We start from the raw sequence: 22,338 nt of genomic DNA, 5'->3' as shown, positions 1-22,338 counted from the left end.
TTCTAAATAAAACTGTGGTTGAGTATTTACATCAACCCACACATGCACATATATATACACTCTTTTTATGATTTAAAAATGTTTGCATCCCACAAAACTCTTTCACCAAACTGGTAATGCACGTAAATCCAATACAATACGTTAATAAAACACTGAAGCAGCTCAAACATGGATCGGGCAAATAAGAGCCAGGTTTGGGTATAACAGTGCGCCTGCGCCTTTAAGAGAGCGTGTGCAGAGAAGGGGCGGGGCCTGGCAGGAGGCTCCAGCCTATAAGACATTTGTTCACCACAACACACGACTTTATAGACGCGTTTCATACATAACACGAGCTGCGTGACGAACCTTCTTCTCAGTCACAACGTTTTTTAGCTCAAGAGAAAACCTGAGAATCAAACGAAGGATTTTACTTTTTCCTGCGAGTACCCGGAGGAGGCTGTGGAGTTGTTTTTGGTAAGTTAAATCCATGCAACTTCAGCTTTATCTTGGGTAACTAAAATGTTATTTATATTTATTATTCGTTGTTGTTTAGTAATGTATTTAAATAACTAATCAATGAATGCATTTATTCACGTGAATTCCAACATATTTTAAGATAAAAAATGTGCTTTATACAAATAAAAGTATACTAAATTAAAAATGTATTTATTGTATTTATTTATGCATATTTTCTTGTGCATCATTGTTGCCCTGGTCGTATAGCTGACTTGTGTTCTGGTCTGACTCACCTGCTGCGACGAGGCTTTTAACCATTATTATCTCGCTCAGGTGAAGTGAGGGGGTGTGAGCGCTGTTTGCTTGCAGCACAGGTAAAGCGGGTATGGTTGCTCGGAAACCGCTGCAGGGGTGTCATGAGCGGGGTGTGAACTCACTCTTTCACGGACTGCGATTGCAATGGAGGATGCATCCTTCAAATCTGGTGCACAACCACCAGACTACCTCGCACTAAAAATCGCATTCTAACAGCAGAAAAAAAGTATATTCAAGTGTACTTATAGTATACTTATTTTAAACAAAAACAAAAAGTAGTTTACTTGAAGTTTAATTTTGACATACTGTACATCAAACTAGTACAACATGGAATTATTAATGAAGAGTATACTACTTTTACTCTTTGTGCAACTGTGTTATTGTGATGATCTAGAAGTGAACTGTGCAAAAGATTATGGGAGTGGGTGATGGGTGTTATTTAACTGTTTACTTTTGTTTTAATGGACGGCGCGAAGAATCAGAGCTGCAAATATGCACTAACATTTTGGAAACATGACCGTGTCCTTGTCTGTCTTGCCAATGTTGCATCTATTATGATCAACATATGTTTTTCGTACAATACAAACGACGGAATCTACAGGTGACACACCGTGGCTTAGTGGTCCTGTGTGTATCTGTTACTTAAATTTACAGTGGTTTATAAGTCAAAATATGTACTAGAAGTGTCTAACTAGTATATTGGAAGTATAGAGAATAATTACTTTGAGCATACTATTAAGTATGTTTTGTAAACTAAAGTATATACTACCAGTGTACAAGGTATACACTTGTCTAGAGATGAGTATAGTTAAAGGTTACTTCTAAAAACTTAAAATGATCCAGTTTATTCAGAATAAGTAACAAATTCTCTTGCTTATTTCAGTATTTTATTCTGTACTGACTCAACAAAAAAGTCCCATGTTATGTTTACAACACTGGCTTCAAAAGTTTCTGAATTTATTATACTCGCTATACTTACACTTCTACCTAAGTATACTTGATACAATGAACTTCAAATCTGCTAGTTTTTGCTTCGGGGAGTAAATAAATAATTTTGTCTTAATGCCCCTACATCATTTGTGTAATCCTGTTGCCTGTAAATGCTCCTGTGGTTAAGTGCCAGGATGAACTGTCATTGCACCTGTTGCGAGAGGAAGCACAGGCCTCTAGGGGTTCATTATCAGGGATCAGGTTGCTTCCCGTCCTCACCGAACCGAATCTACAGCCCTGGGCGAGCAGGAGGTTGCATGCCTTGTTGGGCAGTTTGGCTTAAGCTCATGTCCCAGGCTTCCTGTTGTTTTAGAGCTTTGTTTCTCACCAGCTGTCAGGGGGCAGCACATAAATATGGCTCAGAGGAGACCAGGATCGAGGAGGGCTGTGTTCTCCTCACTCATCAATGCTGCATTATTAGGTGACGTGCAGGACTCTAGACACCCTTGCACCTCATTGCTGACCTCCATCAATGTTGAGTATGGACATGCATGGCGACATTAATGGTCTTGCACAGCTGCTTATGCACTAACGTTAACTCCCTCTTAGGATCCGTGTCTCCTGATGTTGACTTCTAGTCTGAGAGTTTTCCTCTCTGAAAGGCTCCGGAAGACTAAACAACTTGTGTGGAGCGACATCCCAAATTTGTAGTGAGCTTTCAGCCAATAAGGATCACATAAATAAACACTATCGTGGTGAGACAAGATGATTAGAAATTAAATTGTGTAGCTTTCCTTACATGAAAAAAATGGACTATTAATTTGGTACTATTGGATAAAGTTGAAGGTTGATCACATATAGTTGAGTATTGGCCAGAACTTCACATCATAGTACCACAATATGACAATATTTTTGATTTATTGCGGTGTTCTACAATGTTAATATTACTATGCACAATATTATTAAAAAATTAAATGGGAAAATATAAACTATTTGATCATTAATACCTTTTCGTTGACTATGCAGCGTTAAATACATACACCCTGTTTTAACTTGAAGCAGAAATGCTCCTAAAGGTCTACTGCTGTTTTGACGGCCATATTGGCTCCTTTTAACTATGCACTCAGCATCATCTAGCCTAGAGCAGTGTTGGAAGTTGTGGTTAAATTGCAACGAAAGAAAATCAACTATTAACAGATACAATTATTAATATATCAAAGGCTGTTTCCATTTTTTGTCTAAAAGATTATTTTTTTGTTATGGTTTGAATTGATTGTCGCAAAGACAACTGAGAAGTCTTTCCAAATTTTCACAAAATTCCGAGTTATCTATTCCTTCAGAAGAATAAGCTGTAGATTGAAACAGGTTGAGAGCCTTCTGATTTTCCTGCTGACTCTTGATGGAAACGTATATCCATTTTATTTAACTTTTCGCTCACAAGACGTAATGCTAACCAACCAACAAATTGCTCAAACATTTCCACACGTCTCCAAAATATAAGAAAATAAGTGCTTCAACCATCAATTCAAATATTCCTTATAGTGAAACAAAAATCTTTTTTAAGCTTAGTCCGACATGAAATACATTTGTAAACGTGAAAATATACGTTATATACATATATATATATATATATATATATATATAATATTTTTTTGTAACATTTATGCATCACAACATAGGCAAAGTCTGTCTATGATGTCTTCCATTACTCGCTCCAATGAATACCTAAATATGACATAATTAATCAATAGTTTTATCGATTTGCACTTATGCTTGCTACGCTGCTCTGTTGATAAGTTAACAATATTGAACAACTGCAGGTTCTTCCGAATATTTTAGTAAATGCCTTCAGAAGACAAGACTTTAGGTTTCCTCACCAATTTTCGTTTCAGTTTTTCTGGTACTATAATCACCGTCTACAGATACACAAAATATAAGCATTGTTGACAGGGATTTTCTACTTTAAATCACTACTCATGTGTATAAAAGTATTTTAGGGCAATCTGAATCACTGTGGGAGCAGTAACACACTAGGAAGCTGAGATTATAGTTTGTCAACACAGACACTAGTCAGTCATCAATATAGTATTATTTATAAGCACTAACTCAACCTTATCTCCTGTACTATACGCCTGACCTTTATTGGAGGGTCTGCAGACGCTCCCCTGCTGAATATTGTGTACATTGTTTACTCAGCCCTTGACACATACTTGACATGACACAAACATTCAGGTCATTCAACTTGAGGAGGTCTTGCAACATCAGGTAGATCTCTTGTAACAGGAGGAGCCCCTTTCCACTGCCTTTAAGGCCCAGCCAGATTGTAGCGCTCGAGCATTAGGGGCAAGTTTTAAAATATAATGATACATTCATAAATACAAAGATATAACTTTATTGATCCCTTTGGGAAAAGTTCCTTTGTGGAATTAGAGGGAATAAAAGATAATTATTGGTGTTGGTGTTAATGTGTCTTTTTTAAAAAGTCTTCTGAACAACCCAATACTTGCCGCAAACTGTTCTGTGATTTTTGAAATGGAAGAAAATAATTTATACTTTGAAAAGGTGAATAATAATAAGGAAACTGAAGGACTCCAGACTTCATTTATGTCAGAAATTCTTTGTCAGAAGAATAAAGGAAACACCTCGACTGATATAAGTGGAAACATCCGACTCATGGAATTCTGAATTGAAAACTAGTTCAATTAGATTTGTCTTTGACTATTTTAAATACAACCATATCATTCAAGAATATATATAACTTTTTTTTTTAAGATATGTTTTCAGTTATTGTTTCATGGTCTTAAATTGTGTCTTAAATATAAGAGGACTTTTCTTTATAGATCAGCATAGTGCCTGAACATCCTGTCCTAAGGGTGTGTGAGGTTGCCCAAGTGACTTTCATTTTGTCGCGAGCTTGTTGCTTCATTTTCTGATGACGAATAAAAACTGGAAAAGCAGAAAAGGTGTCAACGTTGTCAAGTGGCGTATCAGTGGCACTCGCTTCGCAGCTTCCTCTCCCTTCCATTCATGGCGTTGTTCTGGCTGCAGGTTCAACGGGAGTAGGGCCGGCCTGCCGGGGCGATCTGAGTGTTTCCTGGCTTTGATGCGACCCGAGTGTGCCTGGAGCATGTCCACAGTGGGCCTGACTGCCCAGGAGACCGCTTTTCCCATAGAAAACCCCTTCCTGTGGGGTAGCTACTGTCACAGCATGGCTGGAGCCAAAACAAACTGGAGCTGTGCCCACGAGCAGGACAAGTGAGTGTTTGGCAGCCAGTTGGACGAGTTAATGTCAATAATAACATATTTATACGTTGCAGCTTCTACATCAGTATGAAAAGTAACGACTGTCATGCCCAGCAAAAGACACCCACACCGCCGTCTATAAGCCATGAGAGTAAGTTCATTCTTTCTCATACCCCTGCATAAATATCCCTTGTGTTGTCTCTGGGTCAAGGGTACCCGAAAACCAATGTATTTGTGGTATCCCTTGTGTTGTCTCTGGATCAAGGTGAACAACTTCCACCACTGCATATGTATTTCTAGAAGCCAGGTTAGTCGTTCACGTTGACTCAGACGCAGCCCATGGAATACCACAAACCTGGGTCACCTTGACCCAGAGATAAAACAAGGGACATGTAAAGGTAGTTGCTAATTAAAAAGATATCGCTAAGAAGGAATATGGTATACTAACAGTATGATGGGAAAATGCATAGGTAATATATATATTTATTTAATAATCCGTCAACAGCTGTATAACAAAATCCATCCCATTAGATCTTTCGACACAACACTTAACGCTTGAATACTAAAATGAAAAAAAGGAAATGCATAAACATTATTGTCAGACTATATCATGCGATTGCTGGAAATTCAAAATTCAGTCCTTTGTTACAGGCTCAAAAAAAGAGTAGTGAAAAAAAGTGAAAAAGTATTAGCAGAATATGATAGAAAATGGTGTAAAGAAACTCGCAACAGAACAGACTCTGGTCTTGGATTTTTGGAATATCATGTCAATTACAGTTATCATCACGTCGCTACTGAATTTAGTTTTGAGACAGTGACCCTGACATTGAATGACTTCATAGGTTGGATTTGACTCTTTATTTTTCTTGGACAAAATGTAAAAAACATTGCTCAAACTTCTGCTGTGTCTGTTCCAGGACATAAACACAAATCCCGTCCGTATCATCTCTCGCTCAGCTGCAGCACCGACCCCTCCATCACGAGTCCAGGGGACAAGGAGCAGTCGGCCTCTCCATTCCAGCGACGTCCATCCTACCGGTGCAGCAGTCCTCTGCACACACCGGGCAGGTGCTCCAAGCCTCTTCCGCCCACCCCTCCGCCCTCTCACCACATCTTCGAGCAGACGCCGGACAATGAAACGGACTTCTCGTCCAACACGGACGAGAGTTGCCGCCTGGTGTCCAACAACTGCGTCAAATCTTCTTCTTTTCGTAACGGAATCTCCAGCCGGTCGAGCTTTAGAGACTCCGGGCGGATTAACCACGCCTACTACGATGGACCGGTGGCGCCCCAAAGCCGGAAGGTGCCCCAACACCAGGACGCCCCGCCGCAGGGGGTACGGGTGCAGATCGAGCAGCGGCCGCTTCAGGAGGTACCGGCGGTCTGTCAGCAGGAGAAAGCTCAGAGGAAGCTGAGGCGCTCCCTCTCCGGCCCGGCTGTGATCAACAAACATTTACTACTGCAAAAAATGTATTCGGAGAAACACGACGTTCCGCCTCCCATCCCGCCACGGACGACCAAGACCGGAGACCCTCGGCGCTGGTCAGTGGAGGTCTCGTCTGGGCGTCACAGCGACGAAGACAGACCTCCCAAGGTTCCTCCGAGGGATCCCTTTGGCAGTTCCCGCACCCCAAGCCCAAGTCCCAAAAGCCTCCCGACGTACTCTAACGGAGTGATGCCCTCCACTCAAAGCTTTGCACCGGACCCCAACTACGTTAGCTTACACCGACAGAACAGCGAGGGCTCCCCTTGTATCCTCCCCATCATGGTGAAGGGCGTCAAAGACAGCGAGACACACTACCATCTAATGCCTCAGCAGTCTGTGGACTCCGCCGTTGTAGAAAAACTCTTCTCGGCTCTGGACGGTCCCTCTACGCATCACACTGATGTATCGGGCTCGCAGAGGGACTACCACTCACGGAGGAACGCACACGTGCACCTAGTTTAACACTTTTTGATGTAAACCAAATCGATGATCAGAACTCTCAAAACTGCTGCTTTTTTTTTTTTAACCCAATGTATTCTGACACGCAGGGTCTGTGCACACTGTATTTGAGTTACTGGTAATCTCGGAAATCACACCATGGTACTTGTATCTGTGACTATAGACGTTATTTTTGATAAGATTTTTATATTCATTCTCATGATGCGGCGCTGTCGGAAGGTGCAAGCGGGTCTTGACCTCATAAGCTCAGTGTTTTCGACGTTGTCGTTTGTGCGATGCTGCTCTCAGCTACATGCTAATTGAAGTCTAGACAATGAAGGACAGAACGACACACAACACTGTTGTTATGTTTTAAACTCCCTACTTGTGGTTTTTCCTTTTAGGCCGAAGTGTTTGTGCACATTTGTGTTTTTCCTACCTGCCGTGCTGTTGTGGTACATTTTGTACTCAGAAGTAGGAATATTACTGGTAGCTATGAGTGTTTCCTTTGGAATGTTTAATGCAGCTTAACGTGGCGTGTTGTGTGTGTGTGTGTGTGTGTGTGTGTGTGTGCGCGCACAGGTGTGTTTGTATGGATGCGTATGTGTGTAGGTGTAACAGCAGATGGAAAGATTGCTTCACGAAAAAACAACAGCGGCCAAATAATCCAACAATGATAATTCACTATTCATTCACAATTGCTTTTCATCCCCAATTAAAACGTGGAGCAATTGTTATTCATATAATGGACGTCTGTCAGGTAGAAATATTACATTCAAACAGCTTTATCTGAATTTTAAGTCAATAATGCTTACCAATGTATATCAAATTAAAGCAGGAACAAAAGTAAATCATTTAAAATATAGAACTAATATCAAAGATTGAATGACACATTAAATATACTTTAAATTTAGAATGAGAGTAAAATGAAATTGGTGATTGTATTTAAATACTATAGTTGGAGGTAACTTTAATATTTTTAAAGTGGCACCATTCAACACATTAACCCCTATATTAAGTTAGTTACAAAAAAATAAAATTGACAAGCGCAACCTGTAATACTTTTACAGTAAAACGGTTAAAACTCATTTCAATTCTTTCAAGTAATAATTTAAAATGATCATCAATTAAACTACTTTTAAAAACTTCAAATAATTATTTTTCTACTCCCATTTAGTTATTTTTTCATTTTATCATTTTGTTCGTGAAGCTACTTGCTAGCAGCTAACTTGGCTAGCTGCTCTAATGCTAAAGTAGCGCCGTGTATTTACTTTAAATATAAAGCCAGATGTCAACCTTTAAACTGCAATTTAGATGTTAAGAATGGCTTTGTCTTCCCAAAATCCATGACTAGGATAAAAAAAATAGTATGTTGTTTTCTGTAGTAGCGTCGCTGTCAATTTAATAGATATAAATAATCCACCTTTTCGGCACTAATTTAATGGCATAATATCAACATTATTTGGACCAGCCAACAATAAATAGGGTGTCGGTTGGTCACCAAAGATAAAAGTAAAGTGAATCTAAAATATAAAATTCCCTGCTCAATTGTAACCAGACTTGTAAGAGTGTCATCTGACAGCTGCTGGTGTCAACGACGGTGCTGGTTTTTCTTACCTGACAGACTTTCCTGTTCTGCTGTTGCATTCCTGTCTGACATGATTGCGGTGGGTGTGTTCTGAGAGACTTTGGCTGCTGGCGGCCCGGAATATATGAACTATACTGTTGAACGATTACATACAGTAAATGTAGCACATGCGTCGCAGTAACATATACAAAGTGTTCATGTTGGGAAACCTACTTAGGTCAAACGGTCATTGAAGTATGTTTTTTTTATTTTTTATTTTATCCCCTTCTTTTCACAAACACTCTCTGACTTTAACGTCTGAACAATGTTTACATCGTACACTGACACTATTTAATCTTAAGGTATTCACATGTCTTACTAGAAAATGATCCTAAAAAAAACTGAATGAAGTAGTTCATCAACTCTGCTGTGGTGAGGACATGCACTGGGAGAGTATGCTGTGTATAGTATTTAACGATTCCATTTGTTGTCATGAAATAGTATAGTTGCTGCAAAGAAAGTATAATAAAACAAATTATTTATGGACTTCCTGTGCTTTGGTTTTCTTGAGTCAAAGTCATCTCTTGACTTGGCTGCTTGGCCTGTTTTATCAGCCACACGCCCTCCTGCTGAGCCCTAATGTGACTGGCCTCTATCCAGAGTGTCTTGCGACAGTGTGGCAGATGTACAGTTCCTCGCTTCCTCTTCCTGGTGTCACCTGGATCTGTTTGGCCCCTATAACTCACAAGTCAAGTATAGTTCTGTCATTTTATTTACAATAGTTACAAGTAAGAAATGGAAATATAATAACTATAACTTACTTACATGGTTATTCATTAAAAGACTATTTTATCATTTAATCATCATTTTCTTTCCATTTACTTGGACTGAGTCCATAACCATTATCTTTTTTTTTCTTTACATATATTTCACTTTAGAAAATTTAAGAAAAGTAAAAATTTAGGATTTCTGTACTTTTCTATAATATATTTAAACAATTTTTTTTCATCATTTGTCCCCCAATCCCACCTTTGCCAATATACAATAAAGTCTATTGCATTATTACAGTCTGAAAGGTGAATTGTTTTAATCAAATATATAGTATAATAACACCCAATGTGTTATTGAGTTTCTATTTTAGGATTATATATATATATATATATATATTTAATTGTCTCTTTCTCTCTCTGTCTGTCTCTTTCTCTCTCTCTCTCTCTCTCTCTCTCTATATATATATATATATATATATACATACAGTATATATAATGCTAAAACATTATGTATAAAAGAAAATTACTTAAATAAATACATATTGAAATCCTATCACAACCGAAATTATGATAGTCAAATTCATTGTTTCCGATTTCAATTACACTACGTAAATAAAAAATAAGTTCATGAAATGAACAAGAATTAAAAATGTTAAAATCTTAAATAATTGTAGTTGTAAATATTTTTGAAATTCAAGTTTTTGTTTTTTTACAGCCGTGGATTTCTTTTTTTTTTTTTTTTAAATATAAATGCATATATATATATATATATATATATATATATATATATCTTATAATTATTGTTTTTTAGATAGATTCCTAAAAGGTTAGTTTTCTTTAATTTTGTGACCTATTTTCTTGTGGGTCAGCTACATAATTGTTCTGGCAAAGGTCTTTTTTTTTAATAATCACTTGACAGACAGACGGCGATGATTGATTCCTCACAGAGACAAACGAGTTTTTAAGGCGATGACAATGGATGACAGCTTACTTCCTGAGCTCTGGTTGAATCAAGAATAGGTAAAAGACAATTTTTGATGTGCATTAATCAACAGTTATTACATTCACTCATTTTAACCTATCTTAAGAAAAAAGGTAAAGGTCACTCGTTACCTCACAATGACCATAATGTTACTTCTATTTTCCACGATATTGCATAATGTCATTGTAGAACATTTGTGTTCCAAATGTTTGTCTTGTGCACAACTGAGTTTTATCACCCTTTGTTAGAGTGTCTGACATAGTAGTCTGCAGGTCTAAGAGCTGCTTAAAAGGAGGGCCCATTCCTGGAGGACTGTGGATTACTTCCTGTTCCTGTCTTCGAAGCAGGTGCTTTTTCGAAAGAAATTAGCTGAGCCAAAACACTACCTTATTAAATGTGATGATTGATCTTCCCAGGATCTTTACAAAATACAGGAAGGAGGTTTCCATTTCAGGTGATCACAGTTCCCTTTTAAAAGGCAGCTTTTTTCATGTATAACATACACAGGGTAGTTGATATGTTTCAGACATCACACTCACATTAAGTCAAGAAGTGTCGGCACCAGGCACGGAATGTCTTGGCATTCCTCGGTTCAACCTGAAGGAAATGTGCTGGGAAATAAGTTTAAAAACTCTTGCTTTCGTTGTACATTAATAAACATCATCTCTGTTTATAAGCTACCACAACACACAATACTAGTATTTAAGTACTGTATATAAGTTATAATTTCCAACCTACCTTAGGTGTTTGCGTCAGCTGCCATTGGCTCGGAGATGTGGAGAGATTTGTTAATATTTAACTCAGACTTAAGGGCAGCATGGTTAAATTTTAGACAGGACAGTGTGTCTGTATGGATAGTATAGTTTTCTGATTCGTGTTCTTTAACTTTAACAGTATCACTGGATATGATTTTGTGTTTTAAATAAATCATTAAAGTTGATTTGGTGTGGAGATTGCTGAAGCACAATTTAAAAACGATGCTTATGATTATTATAAATAGGTATATATCTATAGATATATGAAAGAATATATATATCTATAAATATAGCTCTATATCTATATCTATAGATATATATTCTTTCATGATTGACCGTTTGACAAATTTGATACACAGTTACGTCTGACACAAAAGAGCAATTAAGCAAATGCTGCCATCTAGTGGGGAAAAAATAATTACATAAATAAATAAAATGAACCTATACAGGCGACATTGACGTTATCTGAGCTGCAGATCCTTCACCAAAACATCAAGAATTACTGTTTTACCCATGCATGCATGGATTTTCCTAACACGTTACGCATACATTGTTTTGATTTACCTGTCATCTTAAGTTAAAGTTGAACTTCCTCTTATTTCTAAACCTCAATTTGTTATTGAAGCACGACTTATTCATCGCTTTCCTGAGCTTCTCCACCATAAACGTGATGACATTAACCAAGGCTTAACCACGGTTAATAGCAATGTCAACCATGACTTCAATACCGGATCTGTTGAGGCCCGGGTTAACAACGACTGCCATTGGTCCGATAACCGAGTTGATTGACATGATGCAGAGAAGGAAGGTGTTACTGTGTGATGATATACTGTCTGTCCAGGGGACCAGGTGGAAAGGTAGCAAGGCAAGAAGCTTAGTTGCAGGTTTTAAGTTGTAGTACCAGGGTATTGATAGAAAGAGAACATTGAGTAAGGGTTATCCTGAAAGAGAAGTTTGTTAGGAATGTCCTAGAAGTGAAAAGGGTGACAGATAGACTGTTGAGTCTGAAGCTTGAAATTGAAGGTGTGATGTTCAATGTTATTAGTGGCTCTGACCCGCAGGTGGGATGTGAATTAGATGGACGGGTGGATGGATGGATGGATGGATGAGTGGATGGATGGATGGATGGATGGATTAGTTCCACAAGGGGAAATCTAAGTTTAGTAAGAAAAAATACAATAAGCAAGCACACAAAAAAAGTGTGAGTCATTTTTCCTCATGGAGGCCAGGTTGGATAGTATTCTTCTCCTGGACACCTCCTCCGCGGACTCCAGGGGGCGTCCTTGGACATAGCTTCCTTATAAGTTTCTCTGCTGCTGTGATGCTGCTCCCCCAACAGACCACGCCATAGAAGGTGGAAAAAGCCACAGCTAAGTCTTAAAAAGACTTCAGGAGTGGCCCTGGAATTCCAAAGGACGTCAGCCTCCAGAGCAGGTAGAGTCTGCTCTGCCCTTTTTCGTAAAGAGCAGGAGAATGAAACATTCTAGGCTGAGGTAGATGAAGTGATGCAGAATATCCCCAGAGGTGAGAGAGTGGTAATTGGTGCAGACTTCAATGGACATATTGGTGCAGGAAATAGAGGTGATGAAGGAGTGATGGGCAGGTTTGGTATCCAGTACAGAACACAGAGGAACAGATGGTGGTAGACTTTGCAAAAAGGATGGAAATGGCTGTAGTGAATATGTTTTGAAGATGAAGCATGAGCATAGGGTAACTTATAAGAGTGGAGGTAGAAGCACACAGGTAGACTACATCTTGTATAAATGATGTAATCTAAAGGAGATCAGTGACTACAAAGAAGTGGTGGGTGAGAGTGTAGCAGGTCAGCATAGGATGGTGGTTGGCAGGATGAATCTGGTGACAAGGAAGACGAAGAGGACAAGGCAGGACAAAGTGGTGGAAGCTGAAAAGACAGGTTTGTTCTATGGTTTTTAGGGAGGAATTGAGAAAGAATCTGGGTGGTCAGGGAGAACTACAGGTAGGAGGGTACTTGGTGTGTAGTCTTGTGGTGACGGTGGAATGGGGAAGAGCAGGAGTATGTAAAGAGAAGGAGGTTAGCAAAGAAAAAGTGGAACACTGAGAAGACTGAATAGAGCAGACCGGAGTACAGGGAGATGCAGCACAGGGTAAAGGTAGAGGTGGCAAAGGCCAAACAAAGGGCGTATGATGACTTGTATGCTAGGTTGGAAAAAAGGAGGGAGAGAATGATTTATACAGGTTGGCAAAACAGGGAGATAGAGATGGGAAAGACGTGCAGCAGGTTCGTGTGATTAAGGACAGAGAGGGACATGTGTTGTGACAGGTGCCACAGAAGTAATAGGAAGATGGAAAGAGTACTTTAAAGAGCTAATGGATGAGGAAAATGAAAGAGAGCAAAGGGTTAGAAGAGGTGATGAGCCATACAATGAAGTTATGGGAAAGAGTAGTGTAAACTAGACTGAGAGCAGAAGTCAGCATTTGTGAGCAACAGTATGGTTTCATGCCTAGAACGAGTACTACAGATGCCGTATGTAAGTAAGTAAGTAAGTAAGTAATATTTATTTATATAGCGCTTTTCGAGACCAGGGTCACAAAGCGTGCTTTAAGAATGTTGGTAGAGAAATACAGCGAAGGTCAGAGGGAGCTGCATTTTGCCTTTGTAGATCTGGAAAAAGCCTATGACAGGGTGCTGAGAGAGGAACTATGGTACTGTATGAGGAAGTCTGGAGTGGCAGAGAAGTATGTTAGACTGGTGCAGGACATGTATGTTAGACTGGTGCAGGACATGTATGTTAGACTGGTGCAGGACATGTATGTTAGACTGGTGCAGGACATGTATGTTGGACTGGTGCAGGACATGTATGTTAGACTGGTGCAGGACATGTATGTTAGACTGGTGCAGGACATGTATGTTGGACTGGTGCAGGACATGTATGTTAGACTGGTGCAAGACATGTATGTCAGACTGGTACAGGACATGTATGTGAGACAGGTGCAGGACATGTATGTTGGACTGGTGCAGGACATGTATGTTGGACTGGTGCAGGACATGTATGTTGGACTGGTGCAGGACATGTATGTTAGACTGGTGCAGGACATGTATGTTAGACTGGTGCAGGACATGCCAACTGTGAGACAGCGGTGAGGTGTGCTGTAGGTGTGACAGAGAAGTTGAAGGTAGAGGTGGGACTACATCAGGGTTCGGCTCTGAGTCCCTTCTGGTTTGAGGTGTTGATGGAAAGACTGAAGATGATGTGAGACAGGAATCTCCATGGACTATGATGTTTGCAGATGACATTGTGATCTGTGATGAGAGCAGGTGGAGGAAAATCTTGAGAAATGGAGATATGCTCTAGAAAGGAGAGGAATGAATGACTAGTGATCACAGTTTAGCTATTTTAAGCAATTCAAATGAAACAGGCATACAGGCTTATTCCCAGAATTATTTATTTTATTAAACAACAGTAGACCAAATAATTGATCGTCCAGCAAACACTTAAGTAAGGCAATGTTAACGCCTCAACACATGTTTCACAAACTAGTCATCTAAATCAGCTGAAAAATGTTGTCAGCCTTATTTGGAAAGTTTTTTTAAAGAAGAGGTATGGTTGGTTTAATCTGGAGAAATGACATGTCTTGTGAGTGGCAGAGTGAACAGTGCAGTTAATCACAATGTCATAACTAATTAAAAAAAAGATAAAACATATTTTCTTTGGAAGTTCGTGCCAAATATAATGATGATATGTACAGTTTAGTTAGTGTTGCATATTTTTTAGACGGAGACAAACAACAAGATGCTGTGATGTCATAGACATAAGCTTTATTTCAGAGTTTTAAAATATAATATACAAATACATATATAATTTAGAGACAGAAACATTCACTTAGGACAAAGTTTTTGTTCAAAACCGCTAAAAAAAAAAGTGTGTTGTTTAATATGTACAAAGAAAGTTATCAGGTTGGGTCCGGCTTGTTGGTTATCAGGTCACAACCTTGACCACCTGGCTTGAACTGGAGACACATAAAAATAATGATTGATGATTTACTCACATTAGAATGAAACATTACAAGGAAAAAATAAAACCATAATAAAGCTTTACCTTGATGAGAGAAATCAAAAAACTCTTCCTCAAAGTTTGACTGTCCATTCAGGAACTGTGGAATTTTCCTGAATAATAATAAAAGATATTCAGTACATCCATTCAAATAATAACATATCATATTATAAACTGTTTGAAATTGCCAGGTCACATGGCAGTTCTATTTATATGACTTCTGTCAAAAGCATGTCAATGATTCTATTAAAAAATATCTTTAACACATTGTTGCTCGAACCCAGTGTTCCTTAACCATTTGATGTCATTCGTATCCGCAAGCCTGGGCCATTATAAGGAAGGAAAAAGTGGGTGGACCTTAGGTGGATCATTATAAATCAGATACCACACCAAAACTGCACTAAACCCAATATTTGATTTTATGAAACAAATCTTAACCAACCGTCTATGTGTTTAAGGGGTTATAACCTATAACCTTGTATCTAATTTCAATATCGGGAAGGTTTTATTTTGTTTCTTAGTTTCCATACGTTAATCTAATTTGGTCTATGATTAACTTAATTATTTTAACCTGCCCCTACAGTTATTTTTGTTAACACTGATTTGTTACTGATTTACCAGACCTCAGCACTATCATTTTAATCACATCTGTTTCCTTGTTTTTTCTTTCCTTGAGAAACGCATCCAGAAGAACAAGGCATAACTGCCTCACTGGACAATAATGCAGAGGGGTTAAGAATGTGTTTCCGTCAGTTCCTGTTGTTCAACCTGAAGGAAGCTCTTATAAGAGAGGATTAATGGTAACTTGAGGACATTAAATGTCATCGTTTTCCCAATGGAGTTTCAATAGCTGTCCCTGGAGAACCTGAAATGGACGCAACAAAGGCTAACCCTTCAGCAAACAAGACTATCTCTTCATCCATTGTCCTGAATACACTATTGTACGTCCAGGGCCCTTACAATTCCATTGTATAGGAATTCTAAGGTTGACGGTAGTCTGGTGCATCTCTTCTTACGTCAAAATGATAAAGCTACCAATGGATCAATGCTACATACCAAACCCTGCTACGATTTGCTCTGACAATGACAATGACCACTATAATGGTCACGATCAAGATCAATGCTGCCAAAGACCCAAAAAGAGCGGCGTAGAAACCAGATCCCCAACGGAACTTATCGCAGCGTAGTCCGTAGTACTCCTTGGTATTGGTCTTGTAGCACCTGCAATCGAATGCAATCGAAATCAACACTGTGTTCACTGTTGATTTAACAAACAGCCAGATTGATGCTTTGCCTTACCTACAAATCGGCCCTTCTGAGACATGATTCAAACATTCCCCGTTTCCGTGACAGTAATCCGGGTTTGTTTTGCAATGACCAGCACACTGCCATCGTCCATTGAGAAGCTCTGCCGTGTAATTAACGAACCGAGAGCAGTTTACGAAAGGCAGGAGGTCTGTGATATCTGTATTGAGAAAAAGAGATACTCAAGTATTAATGTACAAAATATTCTCAGTTATGACAAGTACTCACTATTGATCACAGGGCTCTCAAACGTGAGGAGTTTTAACTGCACGCTGGCACCGCCAAAATCCTCGGAAATCCTTTGGAGGTTACTTGAATCATTCAAGATGTTGTTCAGCACCTCAACAAGCTCTGTGTTAAGGTATTGGATATGTGTGAGGTTGTTCAGATATTGATACTCCGCTACACTCTCTGTCACAACACTTCCAGGCCTGGAATGACAGAAAAAATGTAATTTAAATATTATGACATTTGTTTGTTTTGTACCAGCAAAGCCTCTTTCAGTGGGGATGCTTGAAACGTATATCAATATTGAGTGTTTTTCTAATAGTTGATGCGTTTACTGAGTTTTTAAATTACCCGAAGAAATGATTTCACTGAAATCTGCCTTTTTATCAGGTATAAATGATTACATTTTGTAGTTTTCTGAATTAAAGGTTGGACTAGACCTGCATTGCAATCTCAAAACAAGTTTTGGAACAATATTGCAACCTGCCAGCTAAATTAGTGCAATTGAGTTAGACTGTTGATGATATTTAAAATGCTACAGGAATATATTTGTATGGATAAAGCGAAAGTTAAAGCGACATACTGTTTATGTATGAATATATATGTACTTACGACAACTTGATGACATCGACTTGATTAAAGGCAAGTTCATCCGCTTCTTTGCACAGGACTTGAAGCTAGAACGTGACAATTTATTAAAACAATGTGACAAAATGAATTTGAAACAATATATTAAAGATGAAACGACCTACCTCCTTTAGCAATGTGTTGGTGAATTGTACTGATTGAGTTGAACTGATATCATTAAAGTCCTCCAAAAATAGTGTATCAATTCTAAAAGTAATATTTGCTCGTCGGACTGCTCCAGCGTCTGTTACAGAGAAAACGCGTCTTATTCATTCTCAGGTTAAATGTGAAACACATTTTAAGTTGATTTAAGAACATAGAAAAAAGCATTCTTACCAAGAATAGCAGACATGCTGTTGTCTCCATAATGGCACAAGTCTCCAAATGCTGCATCATGGCAATCACAGTCGCATCGACCTAGTTTCTGGTTGAACCTGCATACACCAACAATACATCGACAGTCCTCCTCCTTACACTGAGGGGCTGTAGATGCTGCACTTGGAAAAGTTGGTTTTGTCATGAGCACAGAAGTTGTCTGACTAGGCTCAGTGGTTGAGTGTAATGTAGAGGGTGAACTGCTTTGAGTAGTGAAAGAAGAGAATTTAGTTTTGGCTGTATCAGTATTGATAGATGTGACCTTTTTATCTGAGGTGGTTGAGAGAGGACTTGAAGCAAATTCACTCGTTTTAGTTGTAAAGATTGGGCTTGACGTTCCTGTAGACAGGTATTCAGTTGTTTGACTAATTGAATTTGTGGTCTTTAAAAAGGAAGTTGAACTTGCGCTAACATCCCTTGTGCTGAATACTGGTGTTGATTTAGTTGTATCTGCAGAAGTTGAAGTTCGTTCCAATGTTGATGAAGGTTGTGTAGTTGAGGATATGACATTGATAGATGTTTTAAGAATAGTTGATGGACTTGGAGTTGTATTTGGTTTTGTAGTTGTGTCTGTCTTCAGTTCAGAAGTTGTCTTACTTGGCGCAGAATTGGTTGAATATAACGTTGAGGGTGAACTGGAGAGAGTTTCAGTAGTAAAAGAAGTTAATTCAGTTTGTTGTAAAGGAGTATTGACAGATGTGGCCTTTTTATCTGAGGTGGTTGAAAGAGGACTTGAAGCAGATTTACTGGTTGTAGTTTTAAAGGTTGGGCTTGTAGTTTCTTGAGACAGGTATTCAGTTGTTTGACTAATTTCATTTGTGGTCTTTGAAAAGGAAGTTGAACTTGCACTAACATCCCTTGTGCTGAATACTGGTGTTGATTTAGTTGTATCTGCAGAAGTTGAAGTTCTTTTCGATGTTAATGAAGGTTGTGTAGTTGAGGACATGACATTGGTAGATGTTTTAAAAATAGTTGATGGACTTGGAGTTGTATTTGGTTTTGTAATTGTGTCTGTCTTCAGTTCAGAAGTTGTCCTACTTGGCAAAGCGGTTGTTGAATATATCATTGAGCGTGAACTGGGGACAGTTTCAGTAGTAAAAGAAGTTAATTCAGTTTGTCGTGTAGAAGTATTGACTGATGTGGCCTTTTTATCTGAGGTGGTTGAAAGAGGACTTGAAGAAGATTTACTGGTTGTAGTTGTAAAGGTTGGGCTTGTAGTTTCTGCAGACAAGTATTCAGTTGTTTGACTTATTGAATTTGTGGTCTTTAAAAAGGAAGTTGAACTTGCGCTAACATCCCTTGTGCTGAATACTGGTGTTGATTTAGTTGTATCTGCAGAAATTGAAGTTCGTTCCGATGTTGATGAAGGTTTGGTAGTTGAGGACATGACACTGGTAGAGGTTTGAAGAATGGTTGATGGACTAGGAGTTGTATTTGATTTTGTAATTGTGTCTGTCTTCAGTTCAGAAGTTGTCTGACTTTGTACAGTAGTGGCTGAATAAAACATGGACGGTGAACTGCTGGAGAAAGTTTGACTCGGTAAAGAAGTGAATTCCGTTATAAGAGTAGTGACAGATGTGGATGTTTGCTCTGAGGTGGTTGAAAGAGGTCTTGAAGCAGATTCACTGGTTGTAGTCATAAAGGTTGGGCTTGTAGTTTCTGCAGACAGGTATTCAGTTGTTTGACTCATTTTATTTGTGGTTGTTGAAGAGGGAGTTGAACTTGCTGATTCAGTTGTATCTGCAGGAGTTGGAGTTGTTTCAGATGTTGATGAAGGTTCTGTAGATGAAGCTATGGCATTGGTAGATGTTTCAAGAATAGTGGAGGGATTTGGAGTTGTGTTTGGTTCGGTGGTTGTGTCTTTCGTCTGTCCAGAAGTTGTCTGACTTTGCTCAGTAGTGGCTGAATAAAATGTGGACGGTGAACTGCTGGAGAAAGTTTGACTTGTTAAAGAAGTGAATTCAGTTGTAGGAGTATTGACAGGCCTGGATGTTTGCTCTGAGGTGGTTGAAAGAGGACTTGAAGAAGATTGACTGGTTGTAGTTTTTTCAGAGGAGTACTCAGTTGTTGGACTTATTGTATTAGTGGTGAGCGTTGATGAAGTTGAACTTGAGGTAACATCACTTGTGCTAAATATTTGTGTTGATTCAGCTGTTTCTGCAGGAGTTGGAGTTATTTCAGATGCTGATGAAGGTTGTGTAGATAAGGATATGAACTTGGTAAAGGTTTGAAGAATGGTTGAAAGACTTGGAGTTGTGTCTGGTTCAGTAGTTGTTTCTCTCATTACTACAGAAGTTGTCTGACCTGGTTCAGTAGTGGCTGAATAAAATGTAAAAGGTGAACTGCTAGAGAATGTTTGACTTGCTAAAGAAGTGAATTCCGTTATAAGAGTAGTGACAGATGTGGATGTTTGCTCTGAGGTGGTTGAAAGAGGTCTTGAAGCAGATTCACTGGTTGTAGTCATAAAGGTTGGGCTTGTAGTTTCTGCAGACAGGTATTCAGTTGTTTGACTAATTTTATTTGTGGTTGTTGAAATAGGACTTGAACTTGCTGATTCAGTTGTATCTGCAGGAGTTGGAGTAATTTCAGATGTTGATGAAGGTTGTGTAGATGCAGCTATGGCATTTGTAGATGTTTCAAGAATAGTTGAGGGACTTGGAGTTGTGTTTGGTTCGGTGGTTGTGTATTTCGTCTGTCCAGAAGTTGTCTGACTTTGCTCAGTAGTGGCTGAATAAAATGTGGACGGGGAACTGCTGGAGAAAGTTTGACTTGGTAAAGAGGTAAATTCAGTTGTAGGAGTATTGACAGACATGGATGTTTGCTCTGAGGTGGTTGAGAGAGATTTTGAAGCAGATTCACTGGTTGTAGTTTTTTCAGTGGAGTACTCAGTTGTTGGACTAATTGTATTAGTGGTGAGCATTGATGAAGTTGAACTTGAGGTAACGTCACTTGTGCTAAATATTTGTGTTGATTCAGCTGTTTCTGCAGGAGTTGGAGTTGTTTCAGATGTTGATGAAGGTTCTGTAGATGAAGCTATGGCATTGGTAGATGTTTCAAGAATAGTTGAGGGTCTTGGAGTTGTGTTTGGTTCAGTGGTTGTGTCTTTCGTCTGTCCAGAAGTTGTCTGACTTTGCTCAGTAGTGGCTGAATAAAATGTGGACGGTGAATGGCTGGAGAAAGTTTGACTTGGTAAAGAGGTAAATTCAGTTGTAGGGGTATTGACAGACGTGTATGGTTGCTCTGAGGTGGTTGAAAGAAGACTTGAAGCAGATTCACTGGTTGTAGTCGTCAAGGTTGGACTTTTAGTTTCTGCAGACAGGTATTCAGTTGTTTGACTAATTTCATTTGTGGTTGTTGAAGAGGAAGTTGAACTTGCTGATTCAGTTGTATCTGCAGGAGTTGAAGTTGTTTCAGATGTTGATGAAGGTTGTGTAGTTGAGAATATGACATTGGTAGAGGTTTGAAGAATGGTTGATGGACTTGGAGTTGTGTTTGGTTCGGTGGTTGTGTCTTTCGTTAGTCCAGAAGTTGTCTGACTTTGTTCAGTAGTGGCTGAATAAAATGTGGACGGTGAACTGCTGGAGAAAGTTTGACTCGTCAAAGAAGTAAATTCAGTTGTAGGAGTATTGACAGACGTGGATGTTTGCTCTGAGGTGGTTGAAAGAGGTCTTGAAGCAGATTCACTGGTTGTAGTTTTTTCAGAGGAGTACTCAGTTGTTGGACTAATTGTATTAGTGGTGAGCGTTGATAAGGTTGAACTTGAGGTAACATCACTAGTGCTAAATATTTGTGTTGATTCAGTTGTATCTGCAGGAGTTGGAGTAATTTTGGATGTTGATGAAGGTTCTGTAGATGAAGCTATGGCGTTGGTAGAGCTTTGAAGAATGGTTGATGGACTTGGAGTTGTGTTTGGTTCGGTGGTTGTGTCTTTCGTCAGTCCAGAAGTTGTCTGACTTTGTTCAGTAGTGGCTGAATAAAATGTAGAAGGTGAACTGCTGGAGAAAGTTTGACTTGGTAAAGAAGTGAATTCAGTTGTAGGAGTATTGACAGACGTGGATGTTTGTTCTGAGGTGGTTGAAAGAGGACTTGAAGCAGATTCACTGGTTGTAGTGGGAAAGCTTTGGCTTGTAGTTTCTGCAGACAGGTCAGTTGTTTGACTAATTTCATTTGTGGTTGTTGGAGAGGAAGTTGAATTTGCTGTCTCAGTTGTATCTGCAGGAGTAGGAGTTGTTTCAGATGTTGATGAAGGTTCTGTAGATGAGAATATGACATTGGTAGAGGTTTGAAGAATGGTTGATGGACTTGGAGTTGTGTTTGGTTCGGTGGTTGTGTCTTTTGTCAGTCCAGAAGTTGTCTGACTTTGTTCAGTAGTGGCTGAATAAAATGTAGAAGGTGAACTGCTGGAGAAAGTTTGACTTGGTAAAGAAGTGAATTCAGTTGTAGAAGTATTGACAGACGTGGATATTTGCTCTGAGGTGGTTGAAAGAGGTCTTGAAGCAGATTCACTGGTTGTAGTTTTTTCAGAGGAGTACTCAGTTGTTGGACTAATTGTATTAGTGGTGAGCGTTGATAAAGTTGAACTTGAGGTAACATCACTAGTGCTAAATATTTGTGTTGATTCAGTTGTATCTGCAGGGGTTGGAGTAATTTCGGATGTTGATGAAGGTTCTGTAGATGACGCTATGACATTGGTAGATGTTTCAAGAATAGTTGAGGAACTTGGACTTGTGTCTGGTTCAGTGGTTGTGTCTTTCGTCAGTCCAGAAGTTGTCTGACTTCCCTCAGTAGTGGCTGAATAAAACATGGACGGTGAACTGCTGGAGGAAGTTTGACTTGGTAAAGAGGTAA

At 39.0% G+C, this 22,338-nt stretch overlaps 3 protein-coding genes across 3 annotated transcripts; 1 reads left to right on the top strand and 2 right to left on the bottom strand.

The window, feature by feature from the left end:
- Positions 1–316: 316 nt before the first annotated feature.
- On the top strand, positions 317–8,960 carry errfi1a (ERBB receptor feedback inhibitor 1a). The gene is made up of 4 exons (XM_087801082.1): positions 317–453; positions 4,729–4,935; positions 4,998–5,074; positions 5,841–8,960. Exons 2-4 carry the CDS (start codon positions 4,784–4,786, stop codon positions 6,869–6,871), a joined length of 1,260 nt encoding a protein of 419 aa, XP_087657208.1. The 5' UTR covers positions 317–453; positions 4,729–4,783; the 3' UTR covers positions 6,872–8,960.
- A 5,735-nt stretch (positions 8,961–14,695) lies between these two features.
- LOC148071245 (uncharacterized) lies at positions 14,696–21,155 on the bottom strand. Its single transcript, XM_087801368.1, has 8 exons — positions 17,452–21,155; positions 17,241–17,359; positions 17,101–17,165; positions 16,489–16,691; positions 16,255–16,420; positions 16,012–16,176; positions 15,001–15,068; positions 14,696–14,911 (listed from the first exon to the last, which is right to left on the bottom strand). The coding sequence occupies exons 1-8, from the start codon at positions 20,408–20,410 to the stop codon at positions 14,886–14,888; spliced, it is 3,771 nt and encodes a 1,256-aa protein (XP_087657494.1). The 5' UTR covers positions 20,411–21,155; the 3' UTR covers positions 14,696–14,885.
- LOC148071244 (uncharacterized) lies at positions 21,102–22,338 on the bottom strand. Its single transcript, XM_087801784.1, has 2 exons — positions 21,201–22,338; positions 21,102–21,138 (listed from the first exon to the last, which is right to left on the bottom strand). The coding sequence occupies exons 1-2, from the start codon at positions 22,292–22,294 to the stop codon at positions 21,102–21,104; spliced, it is 1,131 nt and encodes a 376-aa protein (XP_087657910.1). The 5' UTR covers positions 22,295–22,338.

The sequence above is a fragment of the Callionymus lyra genome, chromosome 10, assembly GCF_982586985.1.
Source record: "Callionymus lyra chromosome 10, fCalLyr1.hap1.1, whole genome shotgun sequence".
In the NCBI taxonomy this organism is placed as follows: domain Eukaryota; kingdom Metazoa; phylum Chordata; class Actinopteri; order Syngnathiformes; family Callionymidae; genus Callionymus; species Callionymus lyra.
The sequence above is the reverse complement of the archived record's forward strand: the minus strand, read 5'-3'. Positions and strand labels throughout refer to the sequence as shown.